General features: G+C 37.1%; 2 protein-coding genes across 8 annotated transcripts in view; one reads left to right on the top strand and one right to left on the bottom strand.

Moving 5' to 3' along the window:
• LOC116179410 (probable leucine-rich repeat receptor-like protein kinase At2g33170) overlaps positions 1-18,817 on the top strand; it is a 320,289-nt gene that overhangs the window by 2,240 nt on the left and 299,232 nt on the right. The gene's annotated exons all lie outside the window — the stretch shown is intronic.
• Positions 13,246-18,817, bottom strand: LOC116178468. 7 transcript variants are annotated; one of them, XM_031497966.1, is made up of 6 exons: positions 18,401-18,817; positions 18,002-18,212; positions 17,190-17,372; positions 16,933-17,130; positions 16,675-16,877; positions 13,246-16,623 (listed from the first exon to the last, which is right to left on the bottom strand). In XM_031497966.1, exon 6 carries the CDS (start codon positions 15,808-15,810, stop codon positions 13,591-13,593), a length of 2,220 nt encoding a protein of 739 aa, XP_031353826.1. In that variant the 5' UTR covers positions 15,811-16,623; positions 16,675-16,877; positions 16,933-17,130; positions 17,190-17,372; positions 18,002-18,212; positions 18,401-18,817; the 3' UTR covers positions 13,246-13,590. The 7 variants fall into 7 exon arrangements, with proteins under 7 accessions (XP_031353826.1, XP_031353831.1, XP_031353832.1 ...); XM_031497971.1 differs by having other exon boundaries at positions 16,933-17,148; positions 17,194-17,372; XM_031497972.1 differs by having other exon boundaries at positions 17,194-17,372.

The following is an 18,817-nucleotide window of genomic DNA, read 5'->3' as shown; positions in this document are numbered from 1 at the left end:
ACTCGGCTAATGAGGCGCACCCAAACTAGCGGTACCCTCAAATCGAAAGGTAAGTACTTTACCTGGTCGAATCCATTTATGATTCCGTATTGTAAGACAGCAAATCTTATTAAAGTATCGTGTGTTCGATAATCTCCCCACCGTTCATCATCATCTGATACACCTGTTTCGGTATCCTACGGCAACAATAAATAAAAATGCCACCAGAAACTGGATTTATCCATGGAGAATTTCATTATTCCGGCAAAGGTATTTAGCGCGTTCCACTTTCCCTGTACCTACAATTCTGAGACCATCTCACTACGTTTATCTCGTTGATCTTCCGACGTGCAAATTGGATTATGTTCGCTAAGTGAAATTTTTTCGTTGTTTCTACACACATTCATTTCTCACTCCAGATGACAAGTGTTTTCCCATGTCAAATGATAACTAATATCTTCTTATCATCATTACATCTCTTTCGTGTATGAAAGCAATGTGCGGTAAACAATTTTAGAGATGTTCGTTGTGAGATGCACAAAAACGGCCCAAAGTTAGAGCCTTGGGGAACGTCTGATTTCGACGAAACGCGAAGGGACATTGCACAATTTTATGGAGATTTGTAAATTCACATTCTCTAAATGCTTTCAATGAAGGATGTCGACCGTAGATCATTTTAATCATTGACAAGGTTATTTCCCTAAGTAACTCCTTTGTATGTTGCATTTATACAATCTAATTTAGTTTCGAGCATACTATTAACCTATTGCGATACGTTACTTAGTACCAGTTTTATAATAAATAACGTGCTTAATTGTTTTTTTTCCGAATTTTATTGAGTGTGTAATGCATAATATTTTGAAGACACGTTATGTAAATTTTACGAGTAAAGTAAGGAATGTAACAGTTATCCAACCTAGTTTCTTCATGCAAATTTTTTTCGGATAGAACAGTACAGAAGATATTGGCTCGTATGAACACAAAGACATTTTATTAGCGATTAAGTTACAGCCATAAAGTAGCATTGCAAATTAATTAGAAAAAATCTGATCACGTTTCTAGAAATCTGACTGAATGAATATGCTATTTCGGCGAGAAGTTGCGGATGTCTTTATATGACGAGCCCGATGTCTAGCCTAATTGTATTTACATCGCCTAGTGGTCAAGAAGATACATGCATACCTATTCCATAAACCATAACGTAACTTAGTCATCGTGTTGCAGGGGACCTTAAGTTAATGCCTGTGGGACAACATTACATATTCCGAAAATGGTAATTGTACTTGTAAAATTTTACTATACCCCTCCCCCCTCGTCTTTCGAATTTAAACCGATAAGAGATAAGTGTTTTAAAGGTATGTACAAATTGTAAATGTTTCAAGACAAATTCCTACTTTAATACTTCATGTTAAAAATTTTATTTTAAGGAGGGGTAATTTTTGAGGAATCAATTTTTAAATGAATAGGCAAACTTTATGAATTTATTAATTTTTTTTCAATTTTGTATATGGGCGAGTGTTCCTGAAATACGGTTCTGAATTTTCAAATACGTGTGAAAACTTGACGCGCCGAGAAGTCGTGGGAGATTAGAATTAGCTAGAATTACGGGAAGGGTCCGTCGTTATCCAACTTGCTAAGTAGCATGTGAATTTTTGATTCAGCGGGATCTCAGTTCACGTATTGTTGAGCTGTCAAGGGTTTTGTGTCTGAATCAGAGTAAACGGCGGCTCCAGAAATTGGACGAGTTCAACAAAATGGCGGCGGTCACGTCAGAAGAACTAAAACAAAATACGGCGCACGACCCATAATGGCAATTTCCATAGCGGAAACGGAAGTAATAAAACACAAATCATTAAATACAATATCCCCCCCCCCCCCATAATTAATTGAACAGAAAATAGCAAACGCTTACCCTCCAAATTAAATAGCACGGGATACGGAGACCAAATACTACACGGTTCAAAAAAATTTGAAATTAAAGCGAGAATAAATTTACGGAAAAAGAATTACAGTAATTAATACTTAAATGTCACTTGCGAAAGTGCTAAAGGCAAAAGATGCTCTCTAAATAAATTTCCCAAAATACGGAGAGGGAACGTAGGAAAATTAAACGGCCAGCGTACCAAAAACGAAATCGTTCAAAATTAAAACTTCTTTAATTAATTTCTCGGCTTCTGGTCATCATAAAAATCGAGGACATCTTACAAACATCTGGAAAAATTAGCGCGCGTCCAGGACACCTCTCACGACTGGTTCTGATAACGTTTACTGCAATACATTTAAACAGCTATGGCTAATTATACTTACTTAAGTAATTAACACCTATTCTCTCTTGAAATTTCTCAAATCAGGCCAACCGGTCCCTTATCTAAACCTGCCTGGCCTAGCAGTTTTAATGTTCGTTTTAAATTAAGATAGGGGACCAAAACCTACTAATAATGACTTAACGGAGCTGAAATTCTAAAATATCAATTTGCCATCAAGAGCTTTGGGACGCGACAAGGATAATTGAAATATCTTGACGGGATCGGTTGCAAACGGCGAATTAATTACAGCTTTTGTGACTGAAACACAACGTTAGAAACTAAATCTTTAGCTTCTATCTTCACCTCGAGCTTCAACTAACTCCTAGAACCAACACAAATAACTTCGGCACGACAATTTTCCCAACCAAGCGCCTCTAGTAGACCGGATGTTGGGTGCTTTGTTACATCTGATTGCCTAGAAAATAGTATATTGTTTACCAAGGGGTATAAAAAAAATGAGTTTTTTCTCATTTTCAAATGTGACATTTCGCTGATTATATTCAAACAGCGAAGTATCGTTTCGTTGCTAGGGGCAGAGAAGCGGAAAATAGGCAGAGAAATTTTACTTCTCTGTCCCTTTCCACTTCTCTGCCTCTTTTGATTTCTATGGCTATGTTGATTAGCCGTTTATATACACAAATTTCCAGCATACTAATAAACAAAACGAGTGAGATCCGCTGACACGTCGGAATTTCCGTACTCGGCCCCTAGTAAAACTTCCGACTTGTCAGCGAAAGCTCACTTCTCGTCCTTGGTGAACAATATACTATTATTAGAAGAGACGGTGCAAGTCACGGAATGGGCGTGAATCAGAAAAAATGAGGTGTTGGGAATTAAGTTGTTGGAGGAGAACATGAAGTTCATTTTAAGCCGCGGTGCCAAGAGGAAATTTAGATGAAGCCGCGAGAAAAATTAGCATCAAACCGAAAAAGAATTCGCGTCGAACTGCGAGAGAAAATTAGCGCGAAGCAGTCAGCGAAGTTAGGTCGGCCACCCGTCGATTACCGTGGGGTGGCTTTTTATTTTGCGTAAAAAAAATTCACGTGTAGTCAATTATAAACCGAGTTTTAAAGTGACGATTTGTTTAACTTGATCATATAGCTACAGGGTGGAAATTTTGTCTGGAACCCTGAATGTGCGGTCATTACGCCATCTATCTATACCGCTAGCTTAAAACAAATCAAAATTAAATTTTATAATCTCTTCATATACATCCGGCATTGGATATAAAGAAAAATCCTAATACTGACCTGAAATTTCTCAATTTTAGAGACCTGGTGGCTTCGACCGGCATCCAAAAATTCCAAAGAATTTATTACACACATTTTTAACACCTCAAATAAATTTTGGGCACGAATGGAAATCTGAGTCGCACAAAGGATTCGAATAAACATACAATTAATTTATTTTAAAAATGTATTCCGAATCACATTAAATAAAATAAAACAAAATCCCTGCAAGAAAGAAAAGCTTACAAAGCTTGTTTCGACATAATGCCCCGCACACAGGCGGTGGATAATTAAAAATAATAATTAAAAAAACACAAATAACTTACATACAATTTCTCTAATAATATACATAATTGGACCTCGAAAGGTTTGCGATTTTCAGGGGCACTGATCCAAAATAGAAGGACTTTCACTGACAACTTCAGGAAACTTCACTTCTTCTTTAATAACTTAGTAAGTGAATTCAGTGACTCGAACTTTTGGTAGGTAGCTGCTTGGATGGTAGAAACTTTGAATTTTTGATGAAAGATAAAGCTTTTAGAAAGGTGTTACCGAGGGTGTTAGTAAGCTGACAACTGATTTGTTTACTCGCTCTCGAACTAAACCTTTTCTGAATACGGACAAAACGCATTAAAAACTTTCCACAACCTTTTAGTTCTTCGCTTGACGATAACTTAAATCTTTTATTAAGATTTGCTTAACTTCTTCTGTACACCGACGTCTTCAACAAAACAGTTAGGGCAAATTGCACAAGATTTAGCGTAAATAAAAATACACGCTCTTTTTATCGTCGCGAAAACAAACAGCTACAGTAGTCTCGTTTTTACGTTGATTCCAGTATTTAAGGGAAATCTACTTTCACTATAAAATAAGCTCCTTGTTCAGTGTTTTTCACATTAACCTCCCATTACAATTAGACTTCACAACGCCAGCTGCGAGAAAACGCAGCCCCACTTACGCCAAAATAACGCGAAATTCTTCCAATCACTTTATCTCTTCTAACATGTTCGTTAATTAAATTTTGTCCGATGAAAACTCCTCCTCGTAAACGACCAGATGTCCCTATATGTTACATATTTTTTAGCGCATTTTTGAAAAAAATACGCTATTATATTCGTTATGGCTGGCAGGCCGGCTGTCCGCGTGAGATCTCCACAACTACAATAGCTAGAGAATTCAAATTTTCACTAAAAGCTTTCTGCTATAGTGTAGATGTGCAGGCACTAGTCTATTTTGAGTTAGATTACTTGTGCGATCGATAATTGAAGAAAATAATTTCGATATGGGTTTCGGAGGTGCTATAATTTTACCGTTAGATACCGCTACCAGTATAAAAACTTTAAAGTCACTAAATATAGAAAGTACCGCAATCCATTGGGCTCGTGTGTTAGAGAGAGAACGCATGATTTTTGCCCAAAAATGGCGGAAGTTACCAGATTCTAGTAACTTTAATGTTAGGGATTGTTCCACCTGTTTGCAGATATCTGTATATATTTATATAAAACATGACAGTACTATGAAGTTAGGTTATAAAAAATTACAGCTATTCAGATTTTATTTGTCAATTTTTTTAAGTTGGCAGGAAATTTGCCCAAAAATGGCGGATGATTGCGGTACTTTCTATATCTAGTGACTTTAAAAAACTTATTATTTACTTTGTGATTTGTTTTACAAAATGAAGACGTACCGTCAATTGAAATTAAATAAAATTAATTATTTAACGCAGCCAAAATTACTCGTGAGATCGATAATTTTAAACTTCGCTAATAAAATACTGACCTGCATTACCAAAAATGCGTTTTAATCATGCATATGCTGATTTACAACTTGTTTAAAGGCAACTACTAGTTTTCATATATTATTAAACGGTGCACTTCTTTGGATATAGCAGCATAAAGAGTGTGCACTTTAAGAATATGTAATAAAACTACTTGCTATTAAAAAAATGTCTTCCTTGACCAATGACCATGCAGAAACATAGAAATTGAGTCACCATGTACAAGATACTGTAACGTAAATTTAATTACATGCTTAATTTATTACATCTAATTAACAATGAATTTATAACACCCTTGAAATGAATTAACTTATAACAGCAATTATTATTTATCGCTTACAATTTATAACATAACACGCATCGATGTTAGAACTGACTCGAAACACAATTTGATTTGTGTATAGGAAACGACGGTCTCTCTCGAACGCTCTCGAATATTCTAGAACAAACATGTCATATTTCCCGGAAACAATGCGCCACATCCGCCTTAGTTTCTTATCGCCGATGACTAATCTATCAGGGCGGCTCGCTATCTATCGGGATTTCTAGAAATTGGCTACAAAACTAATGTACGTATGCAGAATGTATCCCTGAAATGTTAACTATTACACCCTGTACCAGTTATCTATTAATCTATGTGTGTCAAAAGAAGTGGGTGTAGAGGAGGCTAAAACAAGCATTTTTTCGGATTAACGGAATGTCTAAAATGTTTCGAATGGAAGCTACGCCCCGAAAAGTTGCGTTGCTTCTTTAATTTTTACTCAGACAGAAGCATGGAAAAGTCTAGGTTTTTGGATTTTTTTCATTGCAAAGATATTTTCAAAATGACTACTCTAAAATGGTGCATCCCTGAATGAGGGTGCGAAAAAACGAAATACAGAGAGGAAATTCTGCAAGCGTTCTGGGTACCGTGGAAAATTCACCAGAACAGTATTATTGTCCTTGGTACAATAGTGCTTTAAACATTATTGTAGTGTATTTTATGTAAAATCTAATTTGTAGTCAAATAAATTACAAATTAAGTTAAAAAAAAATACATAAGATGCCATTATACCAAACTTACTTTAGTCTGGAATTTTTTCTCGCACTCCTGCTCATGGATGCGCGAACTGGGGATAGGAATTTTTTCAAAATCAGAAAGGGCAGACCAAAAAACCTACTATAATCCCGTACCTATATCCTCTTAAATATGTGTCCTGGTTGTTGGAAAAAAAATTGCACAAGAAACGCAAATTTTGGTTCATAGCGATCAAAAATGAGTGACCGTCGAGTCACCTTTGGAATTTTTCTTTACATGGGAAATCGTACTTAACTCGAACTTCCAAAGGCGACTCGAAAGTCACTCATTTTTGATCGCCCGATAGTTTTAGGGGCGACCGAAACCGTCTACCCAATTTTTTTCCACAATTAGTTTGTACACCCTCCATACCGTACGAGTGGCTCAATAAAACCAATAAGTAATAACACAATGATAATGTGACAAGAACATCCTCCGACGTCTGGAACATCCGACATCCACCGGATTTCCTTGGATATCTTGCGTAAATCTACTACTGTGTACCTATACTGAATATCTACTGCGATTTCCCCCTTGAACAAACCATATACCGGTTGGATTTAATTCCAAGGACCAAGACCTCTTTACCATCAAGATTCTTGATCACGTTGAATGGTGGTTGGGATCTCATCCATGATTCATTCTCTTCGTCATCGAACATGCATTTAGTAAGCATGATTTCAATTTGGCCTGCAGGAGCCTGGAATGAAACTTCATTATTTTGGCAGTTTGGTATGGATTCAAGCTTATATTTTGACTGTCGGTCCCTCGGTCGGTCCGTGGCGAAAGCTTGTATTTTCACACATGCTACGAGAGGTGCAACCCCATGTTTTGACAACACAAGCGGAGCACTAGCGGACAGCCAACCAAGCATTCGAATTTCGGCATTTTCGCTTGAATTTTGTCAAAAATGTAGAAAGTCGACGATCGTTCAGTATTCACATTCTTAGTGAACAAGGTGTTGCATTTGGCCTTACAGTTTCCGTTGTTCGATTTACTTACAACTAATACAAATCTATAACATTATTGCGAATAGTTCCTTTAAAAGCAGTTAACCTCACTCCTATATTTAGAAACAACTAAAAACGCAAATATGTTAATTGGTCACATTTTCACATAACTTTAATTGCAAATACATGGGCGTGCGGTTTGAAGGAAATGCACCAAAATGTTCCAGAAAGCTGTGTAATGACAACATCGGTAAATAATAGAAGTCTAATTACCACATTAACATAATGACATCATCAATGGGATAATTCATACCGGTCGTCAGTGTTATATAAGCCCGATGAAGAAAACAACCAATTCTACCGATGATGCCCCACTAAGTAGAACGTGAGTGAAGAATGCCGACAAGATTTGAAGACCCATAGTGAAATAGAAATCGAGGTTCACATGTAGGTAAATGGGATTCGTGATTCGTCCATTGAAAATAGCGGTACCTCGCACTTATACAATTAAAGCATGTACCTTAACAGATAATATTCTTGTGCGGCAAGTAAAATTTCTTAAAATTGCGTTTCTTTGGCAACTCGTGTGTGAAGAAGTCGGCTATATTTAAAATAATAACCGTAATTTGTTACGTCGCAATGGACCAATGGAGTATAACATTTTCCTGCTTTATGTTTTTAATTTTTACCCCGTAACAGATAGAGCAGATCGTATTTATTCGAAAAGGAAACCGTGACTTTAGCTATTAGAAAACTGAATGGACATGTCGCCGATGAAGTCGGTGAAACTATAATCATATGTATATACATGACTAAATACCTCTAAGAATGAATAATTTCAGATGCAAACAAGAAATTAATTACGCTCCCCTTGCACCAACCCCTACCTAGAACAAGTCAGAGCTTCAGCATCTAATTAACATGGCATTTATTTACTCCACTACGTCCTACACGAGTAATGAATGATCTCAAAAATATTACAAATATGACACTGTAATATATAGATCTGCAATGCCAATATTTAAATTCAAATTAATTTTTAGTAAAAAGAGGATCAACACGTAATCAGAGAAAGTATTAATATCAAAACAGGCTTCCGCAGAAAACAACGGATCTATACTTGTTAAGTGAATATCAAGCAAGTGTAATAATTACAATTCGATTGTACCGAAAACCAGTATGTAATAAAACGTATGCCAAGGAGTCGGGAAGAATAAAAATTTCCTTTGAACTTCGGGTCGCGACCTTATGAGACAACAACACAAACAAACATAAAATGGGTAGTGAATAGCGCGGCACATAAAATATTGCGTAAGCAACTCTAACGTGTGACACTAAGGCCACTAAACCGTAATTAATACCCAAATGAGAATCAATAATTCAAAAGTAATCATCTCCAAGGGTTCGTAAAAGTTTGCAATTATAAGAACTCCAGGTATAAACAACTGAGAGTAAATGTTGGTAGAATTTTCCAAGCCGGTAATGTAGAAACCGAGGTAACAACATGCATCGTGTGGCGCGCACCAATGTCAATTCTAATAAGATGGCGGGTCCTTTAAAAATACAACGTAAAAGGTAATTCAAAAGGAAGAATGAGGAGAATGTAAACGAAAATTATGTTGATGAAAGGTAAACTACGAGGAAGGTAAAACCCTAAAAGAAATATATTAATAAAAATGCTGCGTAATCATCTAACATACCTAGGTCGTACTGTTTATATGCAAATACAGATCCGTTAAAGCGTTTCAATGGAGCAGAAATGAAAGAGAGAAAAAGAAACCACTTCAAAGATATGTGGTAACAGCCAAAACAATAAGCCCTTGTACACGTGTGACACGAAGTCAAAAGGAAAATTTGCATGCGAACAACAGGAAGTCAGAAACTGCACTAGGCGAGAAATACCACTCGTGGGCAAGATTAATGGATTAATGTTTAAGAAGGGGTAGCATTAAGTGCAGAAAAGTACACAGCGTGAACTCTAGCGACAAGATAAAGAATAACTTTTTGGAACAGGAACAACTTACATATAAACTAATGTATTACAAAGAAAATACCTGGATGCAGCTGAGTAAAGAGTCAACCCTCGTTCATCGCTCAGCTCAGTTGATATTGAAAACATCCACGCAGTGGAGAATGTGGGAATTGCCGATGCCTTAAGTCACATCTCCTCCACGTGCAGCGCTCCCATTAATGTGATGGGCATAGCTGAATCCCAACGGAACGATATGGGGCTGCAAGAATTACCTACTAAAAAGTAATACAATCTCGAAACTGGAACGGCATTGACGCTGAGCTCTATTGTTATATGCCAAACCCTTCGACCAAGACCATTTGTCGCAAAATTACTTAGAAACAAGTATTTGAATCGATCACCCAGGTATTAACGCTACCTCACGATTGATCTACGATCCGTACGTATTGAGGCTGCGACTGAAGGTGATCCCGAGGTAAGAAAATACACGACAGTGAGAGGCTGGCCTTAGAGGGTAAGATTGACGTGGTCCCCAGATTGTCTCTCGACTTTCCCGAAGTTGGGATGACGGAATACGATGTTTTGGGTTTTAGCAGGGTTCATAGTAATTTTACAGTGGAGGGTTGGAGAAAGATCTTCGCGTACCACCCGTATAATCTTAATGGGAGCTAGTTTTTACTTGAACTTTTTCGTATTTGTATGTTAGCGTGTAATACTGAAATACGGCCCTGGCTTTTTAAATGCGTGTAAAAGTTGGAGGCGCCGAGAAGTCGTGGGAGATTAGGTACAATTACGGGGCGATTTTGCAGGGATCACATCCGTTGTATCGTGATTGCTGCGTACCGTGGACTCCGCAGACAGAAATTAGCGTGAAGCGGCCAGCGCCGTTAAGTCGTTCACCTGTAGTTTAGCGAAGGGTGTGTGAAAACTAAAGAGCGGACTAAATAAATAAACTGCAGTCGCATGACTGACATTTTCGCTTACCGTCGGATTGCGTAATCTTGTGTAAAGGCGAGGGAATTCCAAAATCAGAGCTGTATTCATTTACGAGGTCAGGATTTCCATCGATTTTTCTCGCCAACCCTTTTGGAATCAACAAAAGTAGACCAGTCAATACTTGGACGAACCCGGGTCATCTCCGTTAATTTATGTTGTATTGTATTTTTCTGTTCAGATTAGTATCGTTTTCCTTCAACTGAGTTCTAAAATAGTCTACTTTTAAGATTGTGAATAGAGTGTAAAAATGGGACAGTAATTATTAAGGATCCTCAGATCCTTTATAGTTTTGTATTGTCGTCCGTCCGTGTGCGCTTTTTAAAAGTGGCCGATTGTGTTGAAATTTGGTGTACGGGTACTTTGGACATTAAGGACGGACGCTATTGATTTTCAGGAAAAACTGCGAACTCAATATAATAGAAATCAACATATTTCATTCCCTAGGTCATGTATCGAGTTCGGACTTTCTCTAGATTATTGTCTATGACTCTTAGATGTGTAACAATTCAATATAACTCTTCTCGGTGGTCTGGGTCAAAAGTTTTAGAGCAAAATGTACCCAAAATTATTTTTTACACATGAATTTGGAGTTTTAAAAGTTTTCAAACGCCGAGTCAATCGCATTATCTTGATGCTGAAAGAGTACATCACGTGCACATTTGATAACCGCATCTGCGTGATTCAAAGATGTTAAATTATTTTTCTGAGGTCACATGGATTTTTATTAAAATATGTCAAAATCGTTATTTATGCACCAAGATCGTTGGGAAAAAGACTAGGGGCTTTATCTCCATGCCCAAGATAATAATTTGATGCATTTTTCGCGACCACGTGGATTTTGATCAAAACATGTCAAAATCGTTATTTATGCACCAACATCGTTGGGAAAAAGACCAAGAGCATTATCTCAATGACCAAAACATGAATTTGACCTATTTTTGGCGACCACATGGATTTTGATCAAAACACATCAAAATCGTTATTTATGCATCAAGATCGTTGGGAAAAAGACCAAGAGCATTATCTCAATTACCAAAACATGAATTTGATCTATTTCTGGCGACCACATGGATTTTGATCAAACCATGTCAAAATCGTGATTTATTCACCAAGATCGTTGGGAAAAAGACCAAGAGCATTATCTCAATGACCAAAACATGAATTTGATCTATTTCTGGCGACCACATGGATTTTGATCAAACCATGCCAAAATCGTGATTTATTCACCAAGATCGTTGGGAAAAAGACCAAGAGCATTATCTCAATGACCAAAACATGAATTTGATCTTTTTTTGACGACCACGTGGATTTTGATCAAAACATGTTAAAATCGTTATTTATGCACCAATCTCGTTGGAAAAAAGACCAAGAACATTCTGTTAACGACCAAAACACGAATTTGATCTATTTTTGGCAACCAGATGCATTTTGATCAAAATATCTCAAAATCGTTATTCTTGCACTGATATCGTTGGGAACAAGATTAAGAGCATTATTTCAATGACCAAGACATGAATTTGATGCATTTTTGTTAACTATAAAATGTCGAGTAAAATGTATTATGTAAGATTAAAATAAATTGACGTTAAATGTGATTGTAATACTGAAGATCCTTCGATATTTCGTTGTATCGGTTTATTTTCATTATAGAGGAGCGTTAAACTAGGTAAAGAAGGGGTCACTTAATTAACTATTTTAGTAGGAGTTTAGTAGTGGATTTTGAAATAGACTTCACATTGGTTTCTTTTGCTATTGAGAGATGTAAGTGAAGGCAAACTAATTCATTTTTCAATGTGTGTAATGTTTCCCATATTGAATGATGTAAATTGTGTTGTAATCTGCGGAATCGCGACTCAAGCGGAAGTGCGACAAGTTCAAATTTTGTCATGTAGATCCTCGTGTAGATCAAGGTCCATTTTTCCTTGAAGGTAGGTTACTCGGTATGTTAGTTTGCCTTCACTAAAGATTCCTAACATTGAGCTAGCCGTTGGTAGTAATTTTCGCGGGAAATTCACATCACTTAAAAAATCAAAATTTAAATAGTACGAGCAGGCGCATTTGCAGCCCTTAATATGTAGCCACCCGTTACAACCTTGAATCCTGAAACCTGAACCTTAAGGCGTGAATCTAGAATCTTGCAAACTTGCCTGACGAAGCTTAAACGTGGAGCCGAGACCTTGAATGTTTACTTTTGAATGTTGATTTTACAAACGTGGATCGGGAAGTTTGTGTCTTGAGGCTTAAATTTGGGTTTTGAAGCTTGAATCCTAGACCTTGAGTCTTGAGGATTTTGAAACTAAAATTTTGATCGTCCATTGTGGACTGCCAGATGTTTAATTGTAACACTACTTTCCATCTTAAAATTTTAGATTGCACGTCCCAAGATGAGGTTCACTATTACCTCAATTTATTCGAAGACTCCTGATTTTAAATGGTGCATTTAGAGTTTTGAATCAAGTAGGTAGGACTTTTTATACTGTAATGATCTTAGCCTCCTACTATCTTGGCGGGGTAACGCCAACCTTCAAGTCACACCGGAATATTTGACCATATTCTGTAGTAGCGGGAATGCCAAACTAACATGGCCGCTTATTTGAATATTTTCGCTTAAGTTTCCCGCGAGAATATGTCACTCGGAGACCACTCCGACTTCCGAGTGCACTAAGATCGTGATCGTAATGTAGGACACCTACGTTGTGTAATAACTGGGTTCTCAGCAGGCACTGAGGGCGTTTTATGGGTAAGGAACACCAAAAGCAATAGCTTATAGCTGATCAAGATTATATTGAAGCTAATACCAATACGGCGCCCCTGCAGAGGGTCTTAAGGGGTTCTATAACTACTCTGGCATTTACCTGACGAATTAGGAAAACTGCAGGAAAACCTAATTCGGAGTAGTCCTATAATGAACAAAGCCTACAGCTAACATTTAATGTACAGCACTTTTGAGCCCTCTCGAAACCGAGGTAAGTAAAGGTAAATGTACTCATATTGGGACGCTTAAGGACGTTTTGGGTGCTATCTCGCTTGAATTGATTAGGACAAAAGTGTTATTTACTGGGTTTTGTAGGTTGAAGTCTACATTATCAGATAAAACACTTACATCCTATACCAGGGGTAACTAAGGGTTCCATAATTTGACTCAACCCCTTACATGTCAAGGTCCTCAAATTGGGCAGGGGGAATTTGAATTTTGCTTATATTGGGCCCCCACAATTTGGGACTATAGTTTAATGCTGAAATTATTTTGCAAATCAAAATTTATTCAAAAACATTGGGATACAAAAACTTATCGTCAAACTTATTTTAAAATCTATATTACATTTAGGCTTTTTCCATAATACATATATTTTTCTTAAATTTATAAAGCACTTGTCTTCCTTCCACTTCTATTTCAGGCTGAGGAAGCCGACCAACGATTTGTCGAAATTCTACACTTGAAATGTCATTATCCACCAAATGATAAGCTTTCCTTGATTTATTAGACTGAAGGCCCTGAACGGTTATTTCATTGGTTTTAATTTTTTGAATGACACAGACATATTTGTAGTTGGTCGAATTCCTTTTTCCCCCCACAAAATTAACTAGAATAAAGTCACCTATTGCCAATTTTCTCATCGAAATTTCTTCGGGAATCTCTTCGTCGCTTGTCTCGGATTCGTTCCATGGCGAATCGACAGATTCTTGATACACCAGAGAGGAATTCCCTGAAGATTCTGAAGATGACCTCACAATGTTCTGTAATTGTTTTTTTTCTTCTGCGATTTTTTTCTTTTCTTCTATTAATTTCTTCTTTTCCTCCCGTTCCATTTTCCGTTTTTTTATCCCTTCTTCCTTAGCTCTTTTCATGCTTTCCTTCTTTTTGTAGTATTCTATCATCTGCGGAGAGGTTACCACTGAAGGCAATTTCTCTGCTTTCCGTTTTCGAGATATGTCCTGATTTTCTTGTGGCCAAAAGAGAGTTGATTTAAACGGCGTTGGAACTCCAACTAATGCACTGTTTTTTGATGGCCCCGCAACTGCTTCTTTTTCAGGAGTTTTATCTTCACAAACTGCCTGCTCTTCTTGTTCGGGATCTCGTGCAGTTTCTTCTTTAGTGTCCAAGCTATTTTTAATTGTGAGAATGGGAGAATGCTCTCTAGGAGTCTTGTTTGCTTCTACGGTATGTTTAGTTTCAAGCCACAGGACGTACAAAGATTTGTCTTCTGTAGCACCATTCCAAGTACCATTACTACTTTGAAACTGTCTTAGCTTCTCGGTACCTAATTTTTGTTCTAACATTGTAAAAAAAGTAACAATGTTTGTGTCTCCATTAAGTTTTTCTAACTTTTTTGGTTCCTCTGGCTTATTGAGGGGTACTTCCACTTCTAATGGGTTCCAAGGCACCAAACCACATTTTCGAAATCCACTTATTAATACCTGCGGTTCTAATTGACCCAAAACTGATTGCAGAACTTCTGGAAAGTTATGTTTCTGCATTTGAGCTCCTTCACTAGCAATTCTCCATTCAGCCACCTTTTGTTTCCACGAACTTTTTAATGTATGAAACACTGCAACGTCCAAAGGTTGTATGAGATGAGTGGCATTTGGATAGAGTGCAACCAATATTATTTTTTTCTGCTCGCAAAACTCTGAGAGAGGGAGAGATAAATGTGATGAATGGCCATCGAGAAACATAATTACAGGACGAGGAATATTGTGTTTGTCCAACCACGGATTAAATATATTAGTGATGTACTCAAAAAATGTTTCCTGGGTCATCCATCCATTTTCCGACTTGCCTATACCCCATTCAGGTGGTATATTTTTCACGATTTGCAGTGGAATGCGTTGATATCTATACACTATCATCGGCGGTGCCAATATTCCGGCCGCATTTCCCGTGACTAAAACAGTTAAATTAAATTTTTCATCTGCGCCTGCCGATGTATACACGTTTTTGGAGCCCTTTTCAGCCAATACTTTACCAGGCTTGGGATTTAAAAAAAAGGCTGTTTCATCACAATTAAAGATGCGCCTATTATCGTCAAAAACGCTTTGTAAATTGTTTTGTTGGATGTAATTTCCAATCTCGTCAAACCACTGATTTATGTCCTTTTGAGTAATTTTATTTCTTGCGGAAGTGAGGTTCTGGCTTGTTCTCTCCCTAATATCCGGGTGTCTTCTCATGAAGCCCTCATACCACTTACGCCCCGGCATGGTGCTACCGCGGGACTTCCCGCCGATAAAGGTTTTCTCCATTCGAGTTGCCAATTTATCGACACTGAAGAAAAGAGTCTCTTTGGATATAGGGAATCCAGCATTGGCCATTGCTTTGACCCATTTTACTAAGATCGCTTCTTCCTTAGCATCGAAAACAGTTGGCGCGCCTGCTTTCGTTTCCAAAGGGCCTGTGGTTTTTGATTTTCGTAGTAGTGTGGCTCGTGGAATTCCGTGTTTTTTTGAAGTCGCACGTAAACTCGCTCCTGCCTCCATATCCTGTAACGCCTGCATTACTTGATCTTCACTATATTTGTTGTATTTTTGTTGTTGTTCAGACCCCATCTCTGTAAAGGGAAAATGCCCACGTTACATGTACCTGAAATTGTCCTTTACTTGAGCCGCCTTGTTTCTTAATTTGGACAGGGGTGGCCCAATTTAAGAATAATTCATCGTATAAGCATGACGAAGATAGCTATAGCTTTGTCGCCATGAAAGGGTATTACTCATTAATAAAATACATTTAACAATTGAGCTCTTAATTTGGGACAGGTGGCCCAAAAAAAGAACCTAAAAAAATATTATGTTCTTAATTTGGGCCATCCCCCAAAAGCATGGAAAACACGTATTTTTGTTGATTCAACGCTTCAACGGATTACCCTTATTTAAGATTACAACAAAAAAGCACATTTTGAAGTCGAGCGATTAATCCAATAATTAGTAAAAAAAACATTGAAAAAACACTTACCTCTTAATAATATTCACTACGCAGTCAACTTGTTACACAGACGACGTACCAGGAAACAATGACGTTCATTCAACTACACTCAAATGCATACTGGGTACCTGACCCTTTGCTATGTTATTTTTAAAGAATAAAGGTTTACGTTGACAGTTTATGGTATTTCTTTTCATGAATAGAAAGCTTGTTTTTAATTTTTAAAATTGTTGTGTCCATTATAAGAGCATGGCCCAATATAAGTACATTTACCTTCCAACGATAACTTTTTTGAGAATATGCACACTGAAAGGTTTTTTATTGTTTCGAGTTCCAAGGTAGCTGAATTCTTTTGCTAATCTAAATGATACGCAATATTTCAAAATAGCGTTGGTTGCAGAGACCAGACTGGTTCTGTCCAAAGTCGATAAGAAATTTGACTAAAAAAAATTTATCATACATGTTCCAACTACAAGTACTAGGAACCTCACCAAAATTTGCTGATGATCAGAATCTCCAAGGTAATTTTCCAATGTTAAAAAATCTTCAAATTTAGAAAGTGGCAATGTGACTGGTAGATCTGGGCAGTTTTGGGTATGTTGTGGTGTATGTGATGTATTTTTAAGAAGATGTAAAATTTCTTTATTCTGCTCCACTACCCTCGATAATAGTCCAATAAACCTGCTCTGAAAAACTAACAAAAAAAAATTAACAATGGCATAATTAATGTGCAAGTACAATTTAAATACCTTGATTCCCACTAAAAGTGCTGGACGGTGTTACAGGTGTACTACATCGAGACTGCACACTGTCATTGCTTTGGGAAGTACTAGGTAAATTTGAACTTTCTCGACAATCCAATGAGTTTTTTCTTGAAACAGTGGAAATTGTAGAAGGTGACCGTGACTTCTGTGACTTCCCTTGGCACACATCAGCATTCGTTATAGCTGAAAAAAAATGTAAATCTGCAGATCAATTGTGTAATATTTATACCACTCTATTTTACCTACTGCTGTGTTTAGAATTTTTGGGGGTCGTGATAACTGACTCTCCGTTTCCTCCTCCTCACCACTCTCGTTTTGAAATCGCAGTGGGAGCACTCTAGGTCGTTTCCGAATAACCTGAGTATCTTCAAAATCTGAATGTACTTCAGCTAATTTCTCTTTCTCTTTTGCATCATCATAATCATCTTTAAAATAAATAAATGTTAATGATATAAAGATAAAATACAAAATCCACAAACTTCACAGGATACAACCTTCTTAGAGCGAACCAAGGAAATTTAGTAATTGAACTACATACATAGGTATAAACATACCATGTCCAACATAAAGAAGCATAACCTGTTCTGGTCTAAAAAGGTTACAAGTAGGTCGATGTGTTTGTATGATGCAATTATCCTTAACAATATAAGCAAACGTTAAGGTGCCATTTTACTGGTGCATTGCAAAATTAAATTCCGATGCCGTTCTAAACGCAACTGTATAGTGTGATAAACCGACACTGCAGAGTTTGATCCTGGAGTTGAAAGTGCCTCAAAGCTTGTATCGACATCAAGCAGTATGTACGATTGATCATATGTTTAGATGCAACATCCAAAAACATACAAACAAAAAACACTTTAAAGTAAGGCACTCAAATACATTAATGGCCGTTTTCACCGACAAATTTAAGTAGTGCTTAGCGTAAGCGTAGCTTAAAATCCATGGCAACCATTGTCTTAATAATCGTTGTCATGGATTGTAAGTTACGCTTAAGCTAAGCAGTACTTAAATTTGTCGGTGAAAACGGCCATAAGTTTCCTACATACAAACGTACCACACGAATAAAAGATTTTTTTTATTTTGTATAATTTCCAGTCCGATTGCACGGTTTCTCCATCTCGTAAACATTTATAGAAAGAAGCACTTCTTTTATGAGGTGGCCAGAAGACCTCCGTTTTACGTGGCGTTAACCACTCACGATGGACAATAGCTACCGAGGAGCCGTCTTTCTCTTCAAATTGCACAACATTAAAAGCGGCCATTTTCTGCAAATAATCTCCACTTAGTAACTGTGTAACAAACCGTTATTGCAATATTGTAATATGTAAATTAATAACAAATTAATTTTAAGGTTATGTTAACATCTAAATGAGTAAAATAACATAAATGCTTTCAGAATACGCCAAGCATAATTGCACATACGATGAGAATTGAGTAACATACAGAAACTTACCTAATATTCACACAAAACTTCTGAAAACACCGGCAAACAAATATTACTAAGCGCCAAAACGAAAACAAAAATGCGTACCAGCAAGCTTATAACACGTGACGCGATGTGTTGCGGTGGCGCGCAATACGAAAATGAAGGTATCGCACACGAGTGCAGTCTACTTGGATTTGTATTCCTACAACCGTTATTTTATTAAATTATCGCCTTCAACGTGAGGTTTATTGTTTGGTAAATTTTAGGTCAAGTTACGATGAAGTTGAATTTCAACTAAATTATGAGGTTTATTTTACGTCTTCTTTTACCTAGTTATATTTCAACCAAAAACTCACGTTTAATTTACGTTTCTTTTTACCTAGTTGAATATCTACCAAATAGCAACGTGTATTTTACGTCTAAAGACGTACTCTGTTTGCTGGG

The sequence above is a fragment of the Photinus pyralis genome, unplaced genomic scaffold (genome assembly GCF_008802855.1).
Source record: "Photinus pyralis isolate 1611_PpyrPB1 unplaced genomic scaffold, Ppyr1.3 Ppyr1.4_LG8, whole genome shotgun sequence".
Classification (NCBI taxonomy): Eukaryota; Metazoa; Arthropoda; class Insecta; order Coleoptera; family Lampyridae; genus Photinus; species Photinus pyralis.
Note: the sequence above shows the minus strand (reverse complement) of the source record. Positions and strands in the feature narration are given on the sequence as shown.

Excerpts from the sequence above, each read along its gene's own strand:
- LOC116178468 (XM_031497967.1), bottom strand. The coding sequence starts at position 15,810 with ATGGGGTCTGAACAACAACAAAAATACAACAAATATAGTGAAGATCAA.